Genomic DNA, 25121 nt, shown 5'->3' with positions numbered 1-25121 from the left:
GTCTTATCAAATATCATAGGACGGGTGCAACATAGATTAGATACAGAGTAAAGCTCCCCCTACACTGTCTCCATCAAACACTCCCAGGACAAGTACAGCACAAGGTTAGATACAGAGTAAAGCTCCCTCTCCACTGTCCCCATCCAACATTCCCAGGACAGGTACAGCATGGGGTTAGATACAGAGTAAAGCTCCCTCTACACTGTCCCCATCAAACACTCCCAGGACAAGTACAGCACAAGGTTAGATACAGAGTAAAGCTCCTTTTACACTGTCCCCATCAAACACTCCCAGGGCAGGTACAGCACAGGGTCAGATACAAAGTAAAGCTCCCTCTACACTGTCCCCATCAAACACTCCCAGGACAGGTACAGCATGGGATTAGATACAGAGTAAAGCTCCCTTTACACTGTCCCTATCAAACACTCCCAGGGCAGGTACAGCACAGGGTTAGATACAGAGTAAAGCTCCCTCTACACTGTCCCCATCAAACACTCCCAGGACACGTACAGCGCAGCGTTAGATACAGAGTAAAGCTCCCTTTACACTGTCCCCATCAAACACTCCCAGGACAAGTACAGCACAAGGTTAGATACAGAGTAAAGCTCCCTCTACACTGTCCCCATCCAACATTCCCAGGACAGGTATAGCACGGGGTTAGATACAGAGTAAATCATTCCCTACACTGTCTCCATCAAACACTCTCAGGGCAGGTACAGCATGGGGTTAGATACAGAGTAAAGCTCCCTCTACACTGTCCCCATCAAACACTCCCAGGACAGGTACAGCACAGGGTCAGATACAAAGTAAAGCTCCCTCTACACTGTCCCCATCAAACACTCACAGGACAGGTACAGCATGGGATTAGATACAGAGTAAAGCTCCCTCTACACTGTCCTCATCAAACACCCCCAGGACAGGTACAGCACAGGGTCAGATACAAAGTAAAGCTCCCTCTACACTGTCCTTATCAAACGCTCCCAGGACAGGTACAGCACGGGGTTAGATACAGAGTAAAGCTCCCTCCACACCATGCCCATCAAACGCTCCCAGGACAGGTACAGCACGGGGTTAGATACAGAGTAAAGCTCCATCTACACCGTCCCCATCAAACACTCCCAGGGCAGGTACAGCACGGGGTTAGATACAGAGTAAAGTTCCCTCTACACTGTCCCCATCAAACACTCCCAGGACAGGTACAGCACTGGGTTAGATACAGAGTAAAGCTCCCTCTACACTGTCCCCATCAAACACTCCCAGGACAGGTACAGCACTGGGTTAGATACAGAGTAAAGCTCCCTCTACATTCAGCATGGCCGCAAGTAATGTAATGCATCACAATCATGAAATGAGTACCACCTTTCCATTTCCTACACCGGCCATCCCATGTCAATCTGAATGGAATTCCAGCTTAGTGCTAGTTGTTGGATTGCAAACGGATACGAGGAATTTGGTTGACTTTTGTTCATTTCGCATAGAGCGCTACCCACCAGTAGGAAGAGAGGATTTCATCGGTTTGAACCCAGAGCCTGGACTTTAATCAGATCCCAAAATATAAAGCCTTTTATATACTTAATAAAATGTATTAGTGCCCTCTAAATCTTCTGACATGTTTAATACTCTCCCTTGAGCAGTGAAGGGTAAGGGGGGGGTTTGCTGGAGGTGCTTGTGAAGGGGTTTGATTGTGTAACTATGGAGAAAGTATTTCTGCTGTATGGGAAGCCGAGGAGGTCGAATATGAGATAATTGACAGAAGAAGCTGGGCTGACACGAGGATAAAAATTAAGTGTCGGAAACACTCAGCCGATCAGGCAGCATGTGTGGACAGAAAAGCAGAGCTAAGGTTTCAGGTCTCTGACCTTTCGCCGGAACGCCTGCCTGACTTGCTGAGTGTTTCCAGCATTTTCTGTCGTTGTTTCAGATTTCCAGCATCCGCAGTATGTTGCTGTTGCAGATTTTTTGACGCAGCGAGCTGGTGTGATCTGGGATGGCTGCCTGAAAGGGCAACGGAAGCAGATTCAATAGTAGCTTTGAAAAGGGAATTGGATAAATACTTGAAGGAGAATAAAACTGCATAAGTCACCTTTAAACCATGGAGTCATAGAGTTATACAGCACAGAAACAGGCCCTTCGGCCCATCGTGTCCGTGCCGGCCATCAAGCCCCTATCTATTCTAATCCCATTTTCCAGCACTTGGTCCGTAGCCCTGTATGCTATGGCATTTCAAGTGCTCATCTAAATACTTCTTAAATGTTGTCAGCGTTCCAGCCTCTAACACCCTTTCAGGCAGTGAGTTCCAAAAATTTCCTCATATCCCCTCTAAACCTCCTGCCCCTTACCTTAAATCTATGCCCCCTGGTTATTGACCCCTCTGCTAAGGGGAAAAGTTTTTTCCTATCTACCCTATCTCTGCCCCTCATAGTTTTGTACACCTCTATCAGGTCCCCCCTCAGCCTTCTCTGCTCTAAGGAAAACAGCCCCAGCCTATCTAGTCTCTCTTCATAGCTGAAACGCTCCAGCCCAGGCAACATCCTGGTGAATCTCCTCTGCACCCCCTCCAGTGCAATCACATCCTTCCTATAGTGTGGCGACCAGAACTGCACACAGTACTCCAGCTGTGGCCTAACTAGCATTTTATGCAGCTCCAACATAACCTTCCCGCTCTTGTATTCAGTGCTTCAAATAATAAAGGCAAGTATCTAATATGCCTTCTTAACCACCTTATCTACCTGTCCTGTTGCCTTCAGGGATCTATGGACATGCACACCAAGGTCCCTCTGACCCTCTGTACTTCCTAAGATCCTACCATTCATCGTGTACTCCCCTGCCTTGTTAGTCCTCCCAAAATGCATCACCTCACACTTCTCAGGATTAAATTCCATTTGCCACTGTTCTGCCCATCTGACCAGCCCATCTATATCATCCTGTAGTCTAAGGCTTTCCTCCTCACTATTTACCACACTAACAATTTTTGTGTCATCTGTGAACTTACTGATCATACCTCCTACGTTCATGTCTAGATCATTAATGTACACTACAAACAGCAAGGGACACAGCACCAAATCTTGTGGTACACCACTGGACACAGGCTTCCAGTCACAAAAACAACCTTCGACCATCGCCCTCTGCCTCCTGCCTCCTGCCAATTTTGGATCCTATTTGCTAAATTGCCCTGGATCCCATGGGCTCTTACCTTCTTGACCAGTCTCCCATGCGAGACCTTGTCAAAATCTTCACTGAAGTCTATGTCGACTACATCAACTGCACTACCCTCATCTACACACCTAGTCACCTCCTCGAAAAATTCAGTCAAATTTGTTAGACATGATCTCCTGACAAAGCCATGCTGACTATCCTTGATTAATCCTTGCCACTCCAAGTGGAGATTAATCCTGTCCCTCAGAATTTTTTCCAAAAGTTTCGCTACCACTGATGTTAGACTCACTGGCCTATAGTTCCCTGGTTTTTCCCTACCACCCTTCTTGAATAATGGTACCACATTAGCTGTCCTCCAGTCCTCTGGCACCTCTCCTGTGGCCAGGGAGGATTTGAAAATTAATGTCAGGGCCCCTGCAATCTCCTCCCTTGCCTCCCACAGTAGACTGGGATACATCCCATCTGGGCCTGGCGAATTATCCCTTTTTAAACCTGCTAAAACTGCTAATATCTCCTCCCTCTTAATGCTAATTTGTTGAAGCATATCACAGCCCAGCTCCCTGATTTCCTATACCTACATCGTCATTCTCTAGAGTGAATACAGATGCAAAGTACTCATTTAAAACCTCACCGACGTCCTCCGGCTCCTCACACAGATTGCCACTTTGGTTTCTAATGGGCCCTACTCTTTCCCTGGTTATCCTCTTGCCCCTAATATACTTATAAAATGCCTTTGGATTTTCCTTTATTTTACCCGCCAGTGTTTTTTCATGCCCCCCCCTCTTCACTCTCCTAATTTCTTTTTTTAAGTAATCCCTCGCACTTTCTATACTCCTCTAGGGCTTCCGCTATTTTGAACCCTCGGTATCTACCATAAGCTTCCCTTTATTTCCTTATCCAATCCTGCACATTCCTTGACATCCAGGGTTCTCTGGACTTGTTGATCCTGCCCTTTGCCTTTACAGGAACATGTTGGCCCTGAACTCTCACTATTTCCTTTTGGAAAGAATCCCAGTGCTCTGATAAAGATTTTCCTACAAGTAGCTGCTCCCAGTCCACTTTGGCCAGACCCTGTCTTATCAGATTAAAATCGGCCTTCCCCCCAATTCAGAACCTTTATTCCATCTTTTCCCTTTTCCACAACTACCTTAAATCTTACTGAGTTATGGTCACTATCACCGAAATGCTCCCCCACTGACACTTCTACCACTTGCCCGGTTTCATTCCCTAAAACTAGGTCCAGCACCGCCCCCTCTCTTGTAGAACTTTCTATTTGCTGGCTTAAAAAGCTCTCCTGGATACATTTTAAGAACTCGTCCCCCTCTTAACCTTTCACACTTTGCCTATCCCAGTTAATATTGGGGAAGTTGAAATCCCCTGCTATTATTAACCTGTTGTTTTTACGCTTCTCTGAGATTTGCCTATATATCTGCCATTCTATCTCTCCCTGGCTGTTTTAGGTTCTATAGTACACTCCCCGCAATGTGATTGCCCCCTTTTTGATTTAAGTTCTACCCATATAGCCTCATTTGAGGAACCTCCTACGATACCATCCCTCCTTATTGCAGTAATTGACTTCTTGATCAATATTGCGACATCACCTCTGCTTTTACACCACACCCCTGCACACACCCCACCCCCCCGCATCCCGTCTTGCATGAAGATTCTATACCTCGGAATACTGAGCTGCCGGTCCTGCCCCTCCCTCAACCATGTCTCTGTGCTAACAATGATATCATATCCCCATGTGTTAATCAACACCCTCAAACTCATCTGCCTTACTCACAAGACTCCTTGCATTAAAATAAATGCCATCCAGCCTCGCCATGCTCCCTCGTGCCTTAACTTGACTATATACGCTCTGCCTTCCAGACTGACTTGGTTTTTCTGCTACTTTGCAGGAGAAAAGAGGCTCAGACTGTTCAGTCCTTCCTCATAGTTAGTTGTTTGGTAGTGCAGAGCCTGAGTATAGGCATTTTTGTTGCAACTTTTCATCTTTAGAACTATGGGGAAAGAACAGGGGAGCGGGTCTTACTAGGTAGCCCTTTCAGGGAGCTGGCACAGGCAGGATGGGCTGAATGGCCGCCTTCTATGCTGTATCGCTCTATGCTGTGTGAGTACCGATGGTTGTTGAGAAGCCCATTTCACCTCAGTCATTGCCCTTGCTGTCTCACCTTAGACTAAGTTGCACAGGCCCCTGTTTCCAGGCTGAAAGGTGGTGTAACTCTTTTCCCTCGTCCGCTTTCACAGCCACATGCATGAATGGACACGGAAGTACACACAGCATGGCACCCCCAACAACAACAAGAAACGGAAAGTGTCGCTGCTTTTCGATCACCTGGAGCCCGCGGAACTGGCTGAACATCTCAGCTATTTGGAGTTTAAGTCCTTCTGCCGATTATCGGTGAGCAGTTCCCTAACCCGTGGACGATGAAGGCTGATGCTGGGTACTCGTAGGGGCTGGAAATCTGTCATTGACTGGGGACTCTCGGAGCCCACTGTCTGTCTGGGGGACTTTGACAGCAAAACCCCGTCCTCGTGGTAACTCTGTAAACGCTACGGGATCTGTCACAGCCTGCCGTGCTAAGTTATTTGCCTCAGGCACGTGGCACCCTTGCCACACAGCCCAGCCACTGCGTGGCTACACCGCGTGCTTTTAGTGAGTTGGAAAATGGCGGGCACAAGACCTCAAAATCTAGGCTGAGACTCCTGGTGCAGAACCGTGAGAGTGCTGCACTGCCAGCGGTGCCACCTGTCGGGGGAGGCCCTTAAACCAAGGCCTTGACTGTCACCTCAGGTGGAGGTAAAAGATCTCACGGCTGCTGTTGGACGAAGATCAGTGGGGAGTTTTCCCTGGTGTCCTGGCCAATATTTATCCCTCAACCAACATTGCTAAAAAGCAGATTATTTGGGCTTTATCTCATTGTTGTTAATGGGATCTTGCTTGATGCACATTGGCTGCGGCATTTCCCACAATGCATCCCAAAAGCATTTCATTGGTTGCAAAGCATTTTGGGCTTTGAATGGCGCTATAGAAATACCATTTTATTTTTTTTTCCTCCTTTCTTCCAGTACCTAGACTACATGAGTTACATGGTCAGCGGGTGTGTGAGAGAGAACCCAGCCCTGGAGCGTTCCGTGTCCCTGGTCAACGGGATCTCCCAGTGGGTCCAGCTGATGATCCTCAATAGGCCCAGTCCAGCCCAGAGGGCCGAAGTCTTCACCAAGTTCATACACGTTGCTCAGGTAGGGCGCAATGAGGAAGCCTCCCCGAGGAAATCAGTCGTGCCTCATGTGGAGGCAAGTTGGTTGCTAGGCATCCTTGCTAAGGACATTGGGAGCTGGATTAATGCTCCCCCATGATCTCATCAAAGATAATTAGTTTTAATCTCTGTGGAGTAGCAGGCTGATTCAAATCAATTAAGAATTCACGGCATCAGAGTCGCAGCTGATCACCTCACCTCCTACACGAGCTTTGTCAAACCCTATAACACTTGTGTCTGCTTCAGGCTTCCCTTTTGTCTTGCAGCCCATTGGGTGTCAAAACCCCAGCCTGGCACTGACTGATCTCCTGGACTGCTTTCAAATCACCTGAGGGGCTTGGAGAGGAATTTTCCAGAATGTTCTCTTTCTGTTATTGGCTTTTCTCTTTCTTTGTGTGTGTGTGTGTGTGTGTGTGTGTGTGTCTCTGAAAGAAACAGATCACTCAGCTCAACTGGTCCGTACTTCTGGTCACGCTCCTCCCACAAACCTCTGCACCCTCCCCTTCGCATCCCCCCCCCACCCACCTCCCCAACTTTATCTAACCCTATCAGCATTCCCTTCTATTCCTTCCTTGTCATCTAGCTTCCCTTGAAATACATCGATGAAATGTGTCCCAATCACCCCATGTGGTAGCAAGTTCCACACTCTCACCGGTCTCTGGTTTTATTGGGTAACTCTCATTTATTGATGGCCTCTGGTTCTGGCCTCCCGCGCGACTGGGAACATTTCCTCTACACCTACCCTATCAAACCCTTTCAGAATCTTAAAGTGCTCATAAGTCACCTTCAAGTCTTCAGTTTTCTGGAGAGAAGAGGCCCAGATTGTTCTGTCCTTCCTCATAGCTAGTCGTTGCGAATTGACCTGATGATTGCAAGGCAAAAAACTATGACAAAAACGTCTCTCTTTTCCAGCAATTCCTGATACTTATAATCTCTTGGTTCCGGTATCGTCCTTATTATTTGTTTTTACCATCTTCTGCAGTGCTTCTATACCATTTTTGTAACATGGAAAACAGTAATGAGCACAGTTCTCCAATTGTGGTCTGAACAAGTTCAAGTTAACCTCTCTGCTTTTCAATTCTACCTGTCTAGAAATGGACTCCAGAGCTCTGTTTCTTTCTCTATACATCTCAGCCGCTATTTCTGGTGACCTGTGCATCTATACTCCTCGATCACTTCACCCTTGTCCTATATTTAGCCTGTAATTTTATTAATATCCGCTTGAAGTCTGTCGCAGTCTTTCTCAGAATTGACTGCAACCCCCAATTTGGTAGGGTTTGTTTCTTCCTTTATTCTTTCATGGAAGTGTTGCAAGGCCTTCAGTTGTCGCTCATCCCTGATTGCCCTTGAACTGAGTGGCCTACCCGGCCATTTCAGAGGGCAGTTGAGGGTCAGCCCCATTGCTGTGGGTCTGGAGTCACATGTTGGCCAGACCGGGTAAGGATGTCAGATTTCCTTCCCTAAAGGACATTAGTGAACCAGATGGGTTTTTAAGACAATCGATGATCGTTGCCATGGCCACCATTAATGAATCTAGCTTTATAATTCCAGATTTTATTGGATTTAAGTTCCACCAGCTGTCACGGTGGGGTATGGACCAATGTCCCCAGAGCATTAGCCTGGACCTCTGGATTACAAATCCAGTGGCTGGATTACTAGTCCAGTGGCATTACCACCACGCCGCCATCTCCCCTAAATTTTGTCCGAACGTATATCCAAAATTTTGAAACTATACATCTGATTTGCAAGTCCAAGTCATTTTATGGGAATGGTGAACAGTGGTGGTCCCTGCATCAATCCCTGCGGAACACCATTTTCCACATCGGATTTATGAGTGACTATCTTATATTTATGACCCGTATGTCTCCCCCCATCAAACCCCTTCATCATTTCTTTTTTGGCACCTTTTAAAAAGGCGATTATACATGGTGAAGTCTAAAGTAAAGGGGTTACAACCCTCGGTGAAAATGGTGTGTGAAGAAACGTCATGTGGATGCTTTGGGCATTTGTGCGCTGTTGGGAGTTAGGACCACTTGTCTTCCATGTTCCTCTTTTGAACCGTTTATTTACAAAGATGGCCAAAGATGCAACCAGAGTGGAGGCACAATGGCAAGGCCTCATGTTTGAGGGTTTACAATGCAGTTGGTCACGCAAACATTCGGGTGTTTATATTGGAGGTGTAGCTGACAGAAGAAGACCTTTAAATCTCCATTCAATGCCCAGGCTGTAGGAAAAATGCTCTTTCAGATGGCCCGCAGAATACTGAGGCACCAGTCCTATTTGGGACTGTCATCTGTTAAGTGCAGTTTAAGGGCTGAGATGCTCTGAAAGCTTCTCCAAACAGGTGGTCAACAAAAAGATTCGCAGCACTTTCTCTTCTCGGGCGAGGTTTTGAACCCATCACTCTTGGCTGAATTCATATCCAAGTGCCCAAGGTGATATGTAAATGCATAATAGGGGAAGGCGGTGACGTAGTGGTTATGTCACTGGACTAGTAATTCAGAGGTTCTGTGGAACATGGGTGCAAATCCCACTACGGCAGCTGGTGGAATTTAAATTCAATTAATAAATCTGGAATATAAAGCTTTTCTCAGTAATGGTGACCATGAAACTGTCATCAATTGTTGTAAAAACCACATCTGGTTCACTAATGCCCTTTAGGGAAGGAAATCTTCCGTCCTTACCCGGTCTGGCCTACAAGTGACTCCAGACCCACAGCAATGTGGTTGACTCTTATCTGCCCTCTGAAATGGCCTAGCAAGTCACTCAGTTCAAGGGCAATTAGGGATGGGCAACAAATGTTGGCTTTGCCAGTGACACCCACATCCCAAGAATGAATAAAATGAAGGAATGCACCACTTTAGTGAAACCCTTACCTCGGTAACTTTTCTAAAAATGCCATGTGGATTTGATTTCTAAGATTGACAACAACCACATTCCTGTTAGAAGAATCACTGGAGTTTTCTGCTGGTTTTCATCTCTCTCAGGAGATTACATGACTCTGGGTGGGGTGGATGGGATAAGGAGTAAGAAAATTACGATGATTCCCTCCACCGCCGACGCACAGTGGCAGCAGTGTGTACCATCTATGACACGCACTGCAGCAACTCACCAAGGCTCCTTCGACAGCACCTTCCAAGCCCACAACCTCTACCATCTAGAAGGCCAAAGGCAGCAGATAGATGGGAACACCACCACCTGGAAGTTCCCCTCCAAGTCACTCACCACCCTGACTTGGAAAAATATCACCGCTCCTCCACTGTCGCTAGGTCAAAATCCTGGAACTGCCTCCCTAACAGCACTGTGGATGTACCTACACCACATGGACTGCAGCGGTTCAAGAAGGCAGCTCACCACCACCTTCTCAAGGGGCAATTAGGGTTGGGCAACAAATCCTGGCCTCGCCAGCAATGCCCACATTGCAAGAATGAATTTAAAAACTGCAAAAGGGGTAATAATTGTGTCAGACCTTGCTGGATCATCACATGTCATTTTTTTTGACATGTTCTTAAAGAGGAAATTATACAAAAAGGACCCCCCCCCAGCCAGGGTACGATTTGAAGAACAATTCTAATTGGGAGATTTTGTCACAGAATTATTATAGCGCCGAGGGAGGCTGTCCATGTCTGCACCAGCTGTCCAAAAGAGCAGTTCACCTAGTGCCACTCTCCTGCCTTCTCCTTTTTAAAAGGGGATTTTTTTCCTCCTTTATTTTGAAATAGAGAAGTGCTATTATTTCTCTGACAATAATATCAAGTGGGCCATTGATGAGCTTCAACTCAGGCTGTGGCATTATGCTCTGTGATTGTAAACATGGATGTGGTGGCTCTTTAAAGCACTTGGGTCCAATGTGACCCCACTTTCCAGACAGTGTTTGACGTCCCTCTTCACTTCTGTTCCCTCACAGAAACTTCGGCTGCTCCAGAACTTCAACACACTAATGGCGGTGATTGGAGGTCTTTGTCACAGTGCCATTTCCCGGCTGAAGGAAACCAACTCCTATCTCTCTCAGGATGTCACCAAGGTTGGTCTCCTTGTATATGTATCTCCCACCCAGAACGAAAAGACAGTGAAAATTGGGAAATAAGAGTACTGGTCCAAACTGGTCTTGTAACTCTTTCGAGTTATCAACAGATCGCATGTAACTCTTTCGAGTACATTCACAGTTCTTGGTTTCCGGGAGTGGGACATGAACCCACAACCTTCTGATTCAAAGGCGAGGGTGCTATGAACTGAGCCACAGCTGACACCTCCAACTGGTCTTGTATACGTTAAAACGGAACACCAGTAAAAACTGGGAAATAAGAGTACTGGTCCGAACTGTTTTTTCCATCTGTTGGACCTTAGAGCTATTTAACTCCGGGCTGTTCTCCCAGCAGCCTCTTTGTACCCGCAGGCAACATGGGATTTGGCGAATAAGGACAGAAAATTCTGGAAACACTCAGCAGCTCAGACCAGAAACGGTGGGGAGGGAAACCGAGTTAACGCTGTCCTTTCAATAGCGACCTGAAACTTTAACACTGCCTCTCCCTCCACAGGTGCTGCCTGACCTGCTGAGTATTTCCAACATTTTCTGATTGAATTTCGGACTTCCCGGCATCTGTAATATTTTGATTTAGGGTATTTGGGGAATGGCGTTTGTCAACTAGGCCGATGAGCAGAGGGGTCTGATGGTGGAGAGAGAGGGGCTGGATTTTCCTTCTGAAGTTGGGAACCCAGTGACAGGAGAACTTCTGAGTCCTATGTTGCACCACAAACAAAGATCCTCTACCCAACTTTTCAATGTCGAGCCCATTGATGGCCCAAGTGGCGCGTTCGCCATCCAATTAAGGATAGTGGGCGGTCTCCTGAGGCTGGAGGGTCAATAGGAGGCCCTTCAGCAAGGACATATAAGCCACCCCGCTGTTGGTGAGTGCAGGAGAGAGCGCAGGCGCCTCCATCTTGAGGCGCCCTCTGAATATTTTTTTTCAAAATATAAAAATAGGAGGGCACAGCTGCTACGCTGTCCTCTGGGAAGGGGAATTCCCCCCACAGAGCCGTCTAAGTCACCCAGCTGTGGTTACCGTGGTATGGCGGCTGTGGGGCTGGGAGGAGGGAGGGGGAGTTTGAAGCGTCCACTGGAGTGTTGCCCCCCTTCACTCCCCCTCTCCCCCGCACCAGGCAGTCTGCTTCTGGGAGTCCACCGCCTCTCACTGGCTGCGTTTTGGACACTCCCACTGCCAACTGGAAACTGCCCCATCAGCGCAGGAGAGGAGCCTTAGTAGGGCCCTTGTTGCATTTCCAAAATGGCTCCTGCTCAGAACGGCGCCAGAAAGATGGCATACTGGGCAACGGCAGGAAATGTCAACTCTGCCCCCTCCGGTGCCGACCCCATCGGGCATCGAAAATCCAACCAGGGGAGAAATAATGGACCAATTGAGAGATCTGATGAAGATTCGCACTATAATTAATTAATAACCATTAATGACACGACTTTCTAACGCAGGACGGGGATTTGTTACTGTTAAACAAACCTCTCTATCCCTGAGTACGTTACTGTGGACTAGTGTGCGTGTGTGCACGGGCGTGTCAATGTAGCAATTGAGATTTTGGATTTGATGTTGGAATTCTATCAGTATTTGTACCACGGCGGTTTACAGGCCCCTTGTGGGATTTGCTATGAGACCATGACAGTGAAGATCTTGCAGAATGGGTCACACCGAGCTCTGTAAAAGCCGTGGCTAAATGCAATATAATTACCCGCTGAGGTTGGCAGCGCTGAAATTGTTCCTCCTTTCTAGGTGCTTCACCCTTTCACAATATCATTTTGAAACCCTTCAAGAACTCTCAGTAGATTAGATAGGGAGAAACTAGTTCCACCTGGCGCAAGAGTCAGTACCTGGAGGACACCTTTGACAGAAAAGCCAGGGGGTTGGAGATGAGGAGAAATTCTTTTTACTCCGAAAGTCACTGTGACCTGGAATCCAGTGGCTGAGATGAAAATGGAAGCAGGTTCAATCGTAACTTTGAGAAGCGAACTGGATTAATGCTTGAAGGGGAAGCCTAAGCAGGGCTACAGGGGGAAGAGCAGGAGTGGGACGAATTGCGGTGCCTTTCAGAGAGCTGCCACAGTCAGGATGGGCCGAATGGCCTCCCTCCACGCTGTAGGATCCTACGATTGTCCAAAGCTGAGATAGATTTGAGTGGGGAATGGACAGCAAATTGTTGCACAAGTATTTAGCAGGGTTCAGATCAGAGTCTGATGAAGGCCATCACAAGCTGGAACATTAACCCCGGTTCTCATCACAGTTGCTGGATGACCTGCTGAGTATTTCCGGCACTTTCCGTTTTTATTTCAGACTAGAGTCATTTGCCCACTGGCGTCATTAATTAGAGGAGTTTGGATGCACAGAGATCCTGTACAGTGAATCCTTCAAGCAATGCCAAAGTCTTAAGTCGGGCAATGACGACACTCTTGACTCAAGCACCCTCTCCTCAGTAAAGAAAAAAACCCACTTGTTTCAGTGAAGAGCATAATTATTCTGCTGGAGTGGCCCCTCCACCTGATCCATGTCCTTGTCCGGATGCAGCGTTAGATCAGTAGGGTTTGCCAAAAGTATTTCCCAGTCTTGCCAAAGCGCAGCAGTGCCATAGTGCCTGCTGTGTGGCAAAGCACTGTGCCATGCACTGACAAGGCTTCAGTTCATAGCCGCCCTGTCAGGCCGAGATCTCAGCTGAGGGCAGTAGCAGGTGTGGATCACCACACTTCAATCCCGGAGTGCTATTGGTGTAGGGGGGTGGCGGGTGTAGGTCACCCTTGTGACCTCTTGGCTTGGAAATGTTTGGTCAATGGCACGAACGCCTGATTTTTTTCCCTTGGGCATGGGGACCCCATGTGGGTCGTGGCCTCAGTGCGCGCTCACATGAGTCGGCCTCCTAATCGGCTGTCTCCACATTTCCCTGTCCAATTAAGGATGGAGGGCGGGATGGCGATGTGGAGAGCCCAATGAGGGGGGCCCCAGCGTTGGAGGAAAGGTGGGTGCTGCTGAGGGAGGTAGGTGACCACAAGGGAGCCTCAAAATGGAGATGATCTCAAATGTACGCTGAACACAGTTTAAAACAAAAAGGCCCAAGAGGTGTTGCGGCTGTAAACCCACCCAAACCACCTAAAGGAATGTTCAGCCTCGCAGCTCCATCACTGGTTATTTGGGAAGAGTCTCCACTGACTCTTTGATCTGTTGTCTGGAGGGTCTCTCATGTAGTTTACAAGCTCCGGACTCAGCCCAGGGCCCTGTCCGACACCTGGAAACTTCCATTGATGTGGGATGATTTGGGCCTTGTTTGGCTATTTCCCTGGCAGCTCCCGGGAGAGTCCGCCAGAGGTGGGACAGTATTGGCAAACCATCCTGACAGTGTTCCCGCTACTTTCCTGGCACCAGCACTCCCGCTAACCTGGCCCTCCAAACCTGTCCTCAGAGTACCAGGAAAATTCAGCCCGAAGACTTTGTTTAGTTTGATTTTTTTTCCCCAAATGTGGAAATGGGGGAGATTTGTTTCTCTGATGCCACACTGCATTTAGTCACAACATGGTGTGTTATTGAAAGCCATACAAATCACAAGTCAGGCCTCTGGCCTAGGTTGAGTTAGCTGGTGTCAGGCCAACAGTGAAGGTACTTTGGCCTCAGTGTCACTGGGAAAATCAATTAGCATTCCTGCTCCTCGTTGTTCCCCATTGACCTTCCTACTCTGGGACGTGAAGGGAATGCTGCTTGATGCCAGATATGAACCCCATATCATTAAATTATTACTGAGGAGGCGATGGTGTAGCGGTATTGTCACTGGACTAGTAACCCACAGACCCAGGGTAATCCTCTGGGGACCCAGGTTCAAATCCCACCACGGAATGGGAATCTGGAATTGAAAGTCTAATGATGACCACGAAACCATTGTCGATTGTTGTAAAAACCCATCTGGTTCACTGCTGTTCTTTAGAGAAGGAAAATCTATCGTCCTTATCTATGTGCCTGGCCTACATGTGATTCCAGACCCACAGCAATGTGGTTGACTCAATGCCCTCTGAACATGGGCAATAAATGCTGGCCTAGCCAGCGATGCCTACATCCAATGAATTTTTTTTTAAAAATAGCCTCATCAAAGTGCCAGAATGTTAACAGTGCGTCAAAGGTTTGATCATGTGGAGAGATTACATCAAGTAGAAGGACAAGGGGTGATTTGATGGAGGTTTTTAGGATTTTGATTAAATTGATAAGCTATAGAGAGAGAAACCCTTTCTGCAGGTGGGCAAGTCAAGGCCCAAGGGGATGTAACATTAAAACCAGAGCCAGGTTACCCTGAAGAGAAGTTAGGAAACAAGGCCATGGGTGGTAGGAGTGTGAAAGTCTCCCACAGAAAGTGGCGGAATTGCTGAATTAATCCTTTCAAATAGCTTAAAAATAAGGGGTCTCCCATTTAACATGGAGATGAGAAGAATATTTATCCCTCAGAGGGTCGTGAGTCTTTGGAACGCCCTGTCCCAGAAAGCGGTGGAGGCGGGGTCAATGAATATTTTTAAGGCAGGGGTAGATAAATTCATGACTAACAAGGGAGTCAAAGGTCATCGGGGGCAGGCGGAATGTGGAGTTGAGATTACAATTAGGTCAGTCATGGTCTTACTGAATGGCAGAGCAGGCTTGAGGGGCTGAATGGCCTACTCATGCTCCTAATTCACATGTTCATATGTTCATAAACCTGGAGCCACTAGACTTATATTGGACGAGGTTCTAAAAGAGTGGAGTCGATGTAAGTGGATGGAGATGAGATACAAATCAGTAACAATCTCAGTGAATAGTGGGGCAGGTTTGAGAAGCTGAACCCACATCTGTCCTGATGTTCCTAAGCAACATATATATCCTTACTAGGTTCATATATGATCACCTATACAAGACCACTAGCTACCATGGACGTTTACCATGTCAAGTGCCTCTGCCTTCAGGGAAGAGAGAAAGCAAATTGGAATACGTGTTTTGTTATGAATGGATGGGTGATTGTTATTCTAATGCCAGCTCTTAACTCTGTGGGCGACTGGTCACTTCCCCTGATAACCTGCTCCTTCTTTCCAACGCAGACATTGAACGAGATGACAGAGCTTCTCTCCTCCTGCAGTAACTATAGCAACTATCGCCGCGTCTTCAGTGAATGTACAGGGTTTAAGATCCCTATCCTAGGGGTCCACCTGAAGGACCTCGTCTTCTTGAATGAGGCGCTGCCGGACTATATTGAAGATAAGAAGATAAACCTGAACAAGCTTCAGCAACTTTTCAGCCGCATCTCGGAGCTGATCCAAATCCAGGGCAGCACACCGGCATTTGAAGCCAACAAGGACCTTGTACATCTCCTGACAGTGAGTCCACTATATTAGCCTGTCAGCCCTGGATGGGCAAGTTGATGACTAAAGGCCAATCTTAACTAACCCAAAGCAGGGTCAGCCTCTGAATGTCTCTATCAATTCTAATATTCGTCATTAATCTCTTGGACCAAGATTTTGGCCACCTGTCCTCATAGCTCCTTATGTGACTCAATGTGAGACATTGTCTGATAACGCTCCTGTCAAGTGGCTTGGGGACCTTGAAAAGATGCTATATAAATGCAAGTGTTGTTGCATCCAAGGAATACACCTGTAGAAGTATCCTTTCTTTCCGTCTGAATTTGAGTGTCTCCCACCAGGAAATTTCCACAATGTACATAGTTGGGTTGGTAATAATTCCAAATGATACATTAGTTATGGGTCAGAAGGAGCATGTCCATGCATTAGACTTTTTCCAACTAACCAAAACTTGGAGGACAGCCATCCCTGGTTCATTCCCCAGGGCAATGTCTTGACCAATTAGAGTCAACCTGCCTGGTTTGAATTTGGAACAAAAGCTTCGCAATTAACTGTCCTCTGCTGCATTCTCCATGGCAACGCCTCTACCAATCAGAATCCACTTGCCAACCAATCAGCACACTCTTGCCATGCAGTATAAGTTGTTGGCCCCTTCACTATTGGTTTATCTTGCACAGCTGTCCTGCTGAGTGCAAGATGAAAAGCTCAATAGCATGTCTCTTTTTTTCAGCATACTCTAGTTATGAGTTATTTGTCATGTTAGTTATTAGTTATGAGCTGGCAAAAGCAAACTTTGGACAAAGAGGCCACTGGTGCCAACTGAAAACTGAGTTGGTTTTGGGTAGGGTAAAGGGTTATGGTCAGGAGGCTTTGTGGCACAGTGGGTAGCATCCCTATCTCTGGGCCAGAAGCTCTGGGTTCAAGTCTCACTTCAGGACTTGATGGCCACGGAAGTTGTGTTCATCATGTGGCCAAACTGGTTGGTTATCAGCCTGTAAATCCTTCCAATACACCCGATGGCAGGCAGTAAGAGAGGCAAAGTTTCCTGGTCAGCCATACTGCAGAGAGCAAGAGCAAACCACTGCAGTACTTTGCCAAGCATAATCATGGACCAATCCAATGGAAGTCCATGGTCACCAACGCCCTCTTAGGACATGGTACCTGGCGGAGGATGAGTCAAACTGACCTCTGGATCTGATGGTTCTACAATTAAGAGCCAAACCACAAGATGATGATGTTAATCTGTAGCATGAACAAGACAGCCACCTCAAGAACTAATTCTTGAGCTGTTGGTCTATAAAACCAGTCTCACTTAGGATGGAGTGTCAGAGTTGCGACTGTGTTCCAAACCTGCAATAGTTAAATCCTCGTGGAGAGACTTGGAGGGAAAGGCACCACCATTCCTCTCTCAGGAACATCCGAGTATCCGGTTTGGGACGTTATTGTGCAAGGTCCCAGGAACGGGTCTGCAGGGCTCCAGAACAAGAGGGGAAAAACAGTAAAAACTGGGAGATAGAGTACTGGTCCGAACTGGTCTTGTATACCTTAAAATGGAACACCAGTAAAAACTGGGAAATAAGAGTACTGGTCCAAACTGTTTTTTCCTTCTGGGGAACAAGAGGGGGAAATGTCATACCTACCTTCAAATGAGGAGAAACACCTTCAGATACAGGAAAGGGTTTAGGTTTGGTTTTAGATTCAGGCATTTGACAAACATAAATTAGGAAAAGTGTCTCCATGCCCTTAGGCTAATAAATGGGCCTTTATACACAGGCAGCCTATGTGGATACATAGCCCTCTCATTGGGCCACTTCTGAATGGGACTGACTAGAGTGTTCTACGCAGAGCTAGCATGGACCTGGTGGGCCGAAAGGCCTCCTTCTGTGTTCCTATGGCTCAATTACCCTATGACATATTGACCCTGTCAAGAGTTGGATTCCCACCACAACAATGGGCAGGATTTTCACCTCGTCGGGCGGGCGCGGTGGGCGGGCCCGGGAGCGGTGGCAAAACCGACTGCCGCCCGCGATCGGGCCCCGGCCGCGATTTCACCCTGGCCGGCCAATTAAAGGCCAGCTAGCGTGAATCATGTGCTGCGGCGCTCGACGCCACCGGGTCGGGGGCAGGAAGAGGGCGAGGACGGAAGTTCCCTCACGCACGGGAGCGGGGAGCGCGCGCTGAGAGCTCCCGAAAGGCACTGATCTGCCTCAGGGCGGCTGAAGATATTTAAAACCTTAAATAAAGACTTTAAAAATGTTGAAAACATGTCCCCTCATGCGGCCCTGTCACATGAGCAGGGACACGTTATAAATGAGACTTCAACATTTTAAGACCATAAGACATAGGAGCAGAAATTAGGCCATTCGGCCCATCGAGTCTGCTCCGCCATTCAATCATGGCTGATAAGTTTCTCAACCCCATTCTCCCGCCTTCTCCCCGTAACCTTTGACCCCCTTACCAATCAAGAACCGATCTATCTCGGTCTTAAATACGCTCAATAACCTGGCCTCCACAGCCTTCTGTGGCAATGAATTCCATAGATTCACCACTCTCTGGCTAAAGAAGTTTCTCCTCATCTCTGTTCTAAAAGGTCTTCCCTTTACTCTGAGGCTGTGCTCTCGGGTCCTAATCTCTCCTACTAATGGAAACATCTTCCCCACGTCCACTCTATCCAGGCCTTTCAGTATTCTGTAAGTTTCAATCAGATCCCCCCCTCATCCTTCTAAACTCCATCGAGTATAGACCCAGAGTCCTCAAACATTCCTCTTTACACTTTTCACTTTATTTTTAATTCCTGTTGGAAGCCCCATCCCGCCCGTGGATGAGGTTCGATAAAAAAATTCCAAAGGCCGCTTGGCCTATTCGCCCGCCCGCCAACTGAACGATTGGACGAGCAGAGAAAAATCAGATTTAATTCATTGACTGAGGGGCCTTAATAGGCCTCTTGATTGTGGGTGGGTGCGCTGCTGCCTCTCGCGCGCGCCTGTCGAACGAAACATCACGGGAGTGCGCGGTGATGCCGGGTCGCTCGCCCGATGTCATCGCGCACTATTTTACTCTCGCTCGGGTTGGGTGTGTGCGTGCTCGCCCGACGAGAGAGAAATTCTGCCCAAGGTGTAGTTAAATAGCAACTTCAATGTAGTAAAGTGTCCCAAGGTGCTTCACTCGAGCGTTTGTCAGGCAAAGTCTGACACTGAGACACATCAGCAGGTGTAAGGACAGGTGAACAAAAGCTTGGTCAAATAGGTAAGGCTTTAATGATGGTCCAGGGTGGATAAGAGAGGCAGAGGGGTTTTAGGGAGGAAATTCCAATTAGGACCTCACCAGCTGAAGGCCCACAGCGGGGTAAGGGTAAGGAGCGCAGGTATCTTGCCGGGCCATAGGGCAGGAGGAGGTTACAGATATAGATGGGGGTGAGGCCATGGAGAGATTTGAAAACAGGGACGAGAGGTGTTAAAATCGACACAGTCCTGCCTGGGGACGGCACACCAAAGATTGGAAAAAAAACACCCAACCTCCCTCGGGCCAACATAGGAGAATAATCACTAAGATAAAAGCAAAATACTGCTGGAAATCTGAAACAGAAACAAAAATACCTGGAAAAACTCAGCAGATTCCTCTCCGCAGATGCTGTCAGACCTGCTGAGTTTTTCCAGGTATTTTTGTTTTTGTTATAGGAGAATAATCCTCGCCCTAAAGCTGAGTTTGAAAACAATCTGGGTTCTCCTTGCTGACCCGGTCACTGCTGACTATGGGTGGGGATTTTCCAGTCCTATCCAACCGATGGACCTGACATTCTCACCTGAAGTCAGCGGACCTGTTATTGGTCTGTCAAATTATCCATCCCGCCCGCTAGGCCCGGAAAATTTAGGCTCTCTGTTTTCATATCCTTAAGACCAGTCATTGCTGTGACTCCATCCTCTTGACCCCTTGCCTTATCCCTATAAGCAGATTGTTATAACAGCCTTCCTGACCACTTGGCTTAGCCTTGATAAGACGAAAGGCTGTTAGAGCTGCCCCCTTGCTCATCTCTTTAAGATTTCCTTAAGACCAGTCGCCAACATACAAACTTACCAAAGTGAGGAGCTGAACAAAACCAGCTGATCCATCGAGCCTGCCTGAGGGGGACGCAGTGGCTGGGGAACCATGGTTAAAAGTTTCCGATCTCCCTTTAGCCCTCCAAGGCACTTCACAGGAGCATTACAAAACAAAATATGACAGCGAGCCACAGAAGGAGATAGTAAAGTCAAAAGCTTGGCCAAGGAGGTAGGTTTTGAGGAGGGGAGTGAGATAGAGAGGCGGGGGATGCATTGGGAGGCTATTCCAGAGCCTGGGACCCAGGCGATTGAAGGCACGGCCACCAGTGGGAGAGAGATTAAAATTGGGGATACACAAAGAGGCCAGAATTAGAGGAGTGCAGATATCTCGGAGGGTTGTGGAGTTGGAGGAGATTACAGAGATAGGGAGGGGCGAGGCCACGGAGGGATTTGAAAGCAAAGATGAGAACTTTAAAATCAAGACCAGAAGCCATTGTAGGTCAGCAAGCGCTGAGATGATAGGGGAACGGGACTTGATGGAGAGACACAGACAGCAGAGTTTTGGATGACCTCTAGTTCCCAGAAGGTAGAATGTAGGAGTGTGTTGGAGTAGTTGAGTCTAGAGGTAACGCAGGCATGAATGGTCAATATGATGTATTCTCTACCAGTCAGGAAATGGTGCAACTTCCTCTTGAAGGCAGAGTCAGCACCCGCCATAGGAGATCTTGTGGCACAGTGGGTAGTGTCCCTATGTCTGAGCCCAAAGCTCTGGGTTCGAAACCCAGCCCAGGACTTGATGGCCATGGAGGGTGCATTTGTGGTGTGGCCAAGCAGGTTGATTGTCCGTCTGTAAATCCTTCCGATATTCCGATTGGTGGTAAGAGCAGGAGAGTTTCCTGGTTAGCCAGTACCATGTGCTAGCTGCAGTACAACGTGAAAAGACTCCTCACGTGAGCTCTTGCCATGGGTGCCATGGGTGCCATGGGTGCCATGGGTGCCATGGGTGCCATGGCAACCACCCTCCTCACTTCGAGGGACCGCTAGGAAGAGAGAAAGTACCCGCTACACCAGTCAGCAATGTATTCCAGAGGCTCAATACTCTCTGGGAAATGAAGAGCCTCCCAGCACCCAGTCTATTCCTACTCTTCCTCAATCTCTTTATGAACACTGTGCAATTACCCAGTCATTGCTGTAATGGTTTTGTCCATTTCTTTCAGTTATCTCTTGACCTGTACTACACCGAAGACGAAATCTATGAGCTGTCCTATTCAAAGGAGCCAAAGACTCACCGGACAGTGGTAAGAAAACACAATCCCAGTCGGCCCAAATGATGTAGGAAGACCGAGCCTCTGAAAGTAGCGCAAGGGTTTTCCCGATCTCCCCACAGAAATACGGCAGAAAGATACAGGACCCCATGGCCGTGTCATGTGTCCCTACGTCATCGCGCGTCATTTCGATATCCCATTCGGCGGGAGCGCGCCAATTAAGTCCCACTGAAAAAGTAATCAGAGTTGTCAACGACACTGCCCGTCCAACCTTCAGGATGGGCGGCAGGCCAAGAGCCCGAGCGGCCTTCGTGTTTTTCAGGAAACCTCATCCACGGGCGGGATGAATTTTCCTGACGGTTTTATAAAAATAATTAAATAAATTTTGCGAAATTCACAAACGTGTCCCAGCTCACGTGACACTGTCACATGAGGGGGACATGTTTAAATCATTCTTTATTTTTAAAAAAAGTTTTAATCATCAACTTAATCTCCCTGAGGCAGCTCCGTGTCTCAGGGAGAGTGAAGCACTCCTTCGTGCCCATGCATGAAAGAGCGCAGGCCCCGACTCGGTCTACTCCCCCCGCCCGCACAGGTAGCGCTGAGCGCTACCGGCTGCCTGTAACACCAGGCAGGCCTTAATCGGCCCTCCCGTGTAAAATGGCGGCCCAGCCTGCCCGCCATAGGAAAAATTCTCCCCCCCAGCCCGGGGGTTTCTCCCAGGAGGTGGGGAGAAGCCCAGACAGACCCAGGGCTTTACAGCTTACAACCTGTGCTAGAATTTTACGTGAAGATATTTGGAGGCCAGTGCCTGATAAATGGGAAGTATTGTAATCCCTCGTGAGCAGGCTGGAGTACATTAATACATAGGAAGGTTATACAGGAGCATGGATGACAGCAACACAAGGGATTGGAGAATATTGCTTGCCACAAAAGTGCCCCGGGCTTTCGAATTCAACCCCAGGCTTCATCTAAACTTTCATTCCTTTTCCTGCTCCACAATTTGCAACCGCAGAATGTCCCATAAAATCTAATTTCTTCCCTAGGTGTAGAAACCTGATCATTTTTTACTGTTTTTACTTTACGATATTGGTGTAGGCTCAGACCTGGGGGTCACTCAGAGGGTTGTGAATGAAGCTTTGGAACTCTCTACCCCAGAGGGTTGTGGATTCTCCATCGTCGAATACATTTGAGGCCGGGATAGACGGATTTTTGGTCCCTCAGAAAATTAAAGGATATGGGGAGCAGATGGGAAACTGGAGTTGAAGCCCAAGATCAACCATGATGGCTTTGAATGGCGGAGCAGGCTTGATAGGCCCTGTGGCCTACTCCTGGTCCTATTTATTATGTTATTGTAGACACAGGAGTGGGTACTTGGCCCCTTGAGCCTGCTCCGCAATTGAATTAGATCATGGTTGCCCTGTATCTTAACTCCATTTATCTTCCTGGGTTCCGTCGCCCTTAACACAAATTTACCTACCAAAAATTTATCAATCTCAGTTCAATTAATTCATAAATCTGGAACAAAATGCCAGCCTCATTAATAATAACCATGAAATTACTGGATTCTCATTGAAACCCATTGCGTTCACTAATGCCCTTTAAGGAAGGAAATCTGCTGTACTTACCCAGTCTGGCCTACGTGTGACTCCAGACCCACATTAATGTGGTTGTCTCTTAACTGCCCTCTGAAATGGCCTAGGGGCAATTAGGGATGGGCAACAAATGCTGGCCTTGCCTGCAACACCCACATCCCATGAATTAATTTTTTTAAAAATTAAGGGAGTATGTGGATACTGGTTGAAGGACTTAACTAGTCCTGTGATGATGAAAAATTAGGGTGGCAGTTGTAAACCTCCTCTGCTCCTGCCCTGCTCCCTGTAAGGCTCAGTTGTTAACTAGACTCCCAATAAGTCCCACAACCAGGAAGATCCAAGTCTTGATATCAAGTCTCTACAAAATTCTCACAGGCCTCAACAGGGTAGATGAAGGAAGGATGGGAGGGACTGGGGTGTCTAGAACCAGGGGACACAGTCTAAGAATAAGGGGCAGGCTATTTAGGACTGAGATACTGAGGAGGAATTTCTTCACTCAGAGGGCGGTGAACCTTTGGAATTCTCTACTCCAGAGGGCTGGAGAGGGTCAGTCATTGAGTATGTTCAAGACAGATCAATAGATTTCTACATATTAAAATATGGATATGGGGCTAGTGCAGGGAAATGGCGTCCAGGTAAAATATCAGCCATGATCTCATTGAATGACAGAACGAGCTTGAAGGGCTGAATGGCCTCCTCCTGCTCCTATTTCTTATGTTCTTATGCTGTGACAGTGATAAAACTAACCCCTGGGTTGGAGGGGAGGTGAATGTAATTTTGGGTAGCTATGCAGTGACCCCTGACTGGAAAATGTGGGCTGAACTCCTTTACGAAGCCTGCCACAGTCGAATCATCTGCCGATTCCCACTGTTCAGGCATTAGGAACGGGCAAGACATCAAATGGCGATGGGTTTCTATGGTCCAGCTCCACGGTGTGAGTGAAACGTGCAGCATGGAAAGTGTGTGGTAGTCGCTTTGAAAACTGTGCTGTGAACGGATGGAAAATTAAAATCTATCATTGCTGTTATATAACTGATCGCCTTGTGCAGCTATGGCAAGTGGTGCTGTGGTTTGCAAGTTGAGATACCAGGCAGTGCTATGCGGTCCCTGCAACAAGGCCAACTTGCATTTATAGAGCAGCTTTGACATAGCATGAAGTGAGACATGGATAGAGATGCTGACTTTGGTTAGCACGCACCCCTCCAAATCAGAGGGTCATGAGTTCAAGCCCCAATTTCAAAGACTTGAGCACCTAGTTGCACTGTCAAAGATACTGCCTTTCAAACAAGATGTTAACCTGAGGCCCCCTCGGGTCCCACTGCACTGCTGGAATGAAGATAGGGGCCTGGAGTGCTGGCCAACAGGTGTTCCTACATCCAACAGCACTGAAACACAGCATCTGCTCCCTTACCCCATTGACGTTTGTGGGACCAGTTGTCTGCCATGTTTTCCTAAATGGCTGCAATTCAAAGGTACTTAATTGTGCTGTGAAGCACATTGGGGGCACCCTGAGGGCATGGAAGGGGCCAAAACAATGCTAGTCCTCACCTTTCTTCCATAATCTGCTTCACAATTCCTGTTGTCATGGCAACTAGGATTGTGCACAAAATGGCTGCTCCCCATACACAAGGACAAGGGGGAACTGACAGACGTCAATAAGTGTGGAAATTTAGCGGATAAGGTAATTGGTTGGATATCCTTGTAATTTATAAGCCTTGGTGTATTTCAATATGTTTTTCTTAGAAGCTGTCTTAGTGGAGCCTCTCGGTCTGACAAATTGATCTTCCAAAATGTAAGCTATTTTATAGCCACGATCTTTGTAAGTCTGCCCATTGTCATAGCCGAAGAGAAAATTGAGGTAGATTATGTTTCTGATATGTGTGTTTGGTCGCACCATTTGCTGACTAATTTCAGTCCAGTTGATCAGCTGTAGTCTACTCATTTCTATTTGTTTCCAGTCAGTCCCTCCCTGCAAGCCACCCGTGGTTGTCGATTGGGCTTCTGGTGTTGCCCCAAAGCTTGATGCTGTCACAGTCAGCAAGCATGTCCAGCAGATGGTGGATGTAAGTACATGGAAATTGCGGTCCTAACTTTAGCGCTACCTATGTTCATGTGCAAACCATACCAATCAGTTAAGGGCCCATACTACTGGATTAGGGGGAGGGGGTGGCGTAGTGGTATTGCCACTAGACTGGTAATCCAGAGACTCGGGGTAATGCTCTGGGGACCTGGGTTCGAATCCCGCCATGGCAGATGGTGGAATTTGAATTCCAATAAGAATCTGGAATTAAAAGTCAAATGATGGCCATGAAACTATTGCCATCTGGTTCACTAATGTCTTTAGGGAAGGAAATCTGCCGTCCTTACCTGGTCTGGCAGACCAGGCCTACATGTGACTCCAGACCCACAGCAATGTAGTTGACTCTTAAATGCCCTCTGAACGA

At 47.6% G+C, this 25121-nt stretch overlaps 1 protein-coding gene across 1 annotated transcript in view; it reads left to right on the top strand.

Annotated features, from left to right (window-relative positions):
* rasgrp4 (RAS guanyl releasing protein 4) overlaps positions 1–25121 on the top strand; it is a 165648-nt gene that overhangs the window by 103124 nt on the left and 37403 nt on the right. The window contains exons 6-11 of the mRNA XM_078533095.1: positions 5407–5560; positions 6229–6402; positions 10327–10443; positions 15523–15798; positions 21035–21115; positions 24636–24740. Of these exons, the coding sequence (XP_078389221.1) occupies positions 5407–5560; positions 6229–6402; positions 10327–10443; positions 15523–15798; positions 21035–21115; positions 24636–24740 (907 nt within the window). The remainder of the gene's footprint in view (positions 1–5406; positions 5561–6228; positions 6403–10326; positions 10444–15522; positions 15799–21034; positions 21116–24635; positions 24741–25121) is intronic.

Source organism: Cetorhinus maximus, chromosome 32 (genome assembly GCF_964194155.1).
Source record: "Cetorhinus maximus chromosome 32, sCetMax3.hap1.1, whole genome shotgun sequence".
NCBI classification, from domain to species: domain Eukaryota; kingdom Metazoa; phylum Chordata; class Chondrichthyes; order Lamniformes; family Cetorhinidae; genus Cetorhinus; species Cetorhinus maximus.
Note: the sequence above shows the minus strand (reverse complement) of the source record. Positions and strands in the feature narration are given on the sequence as shown.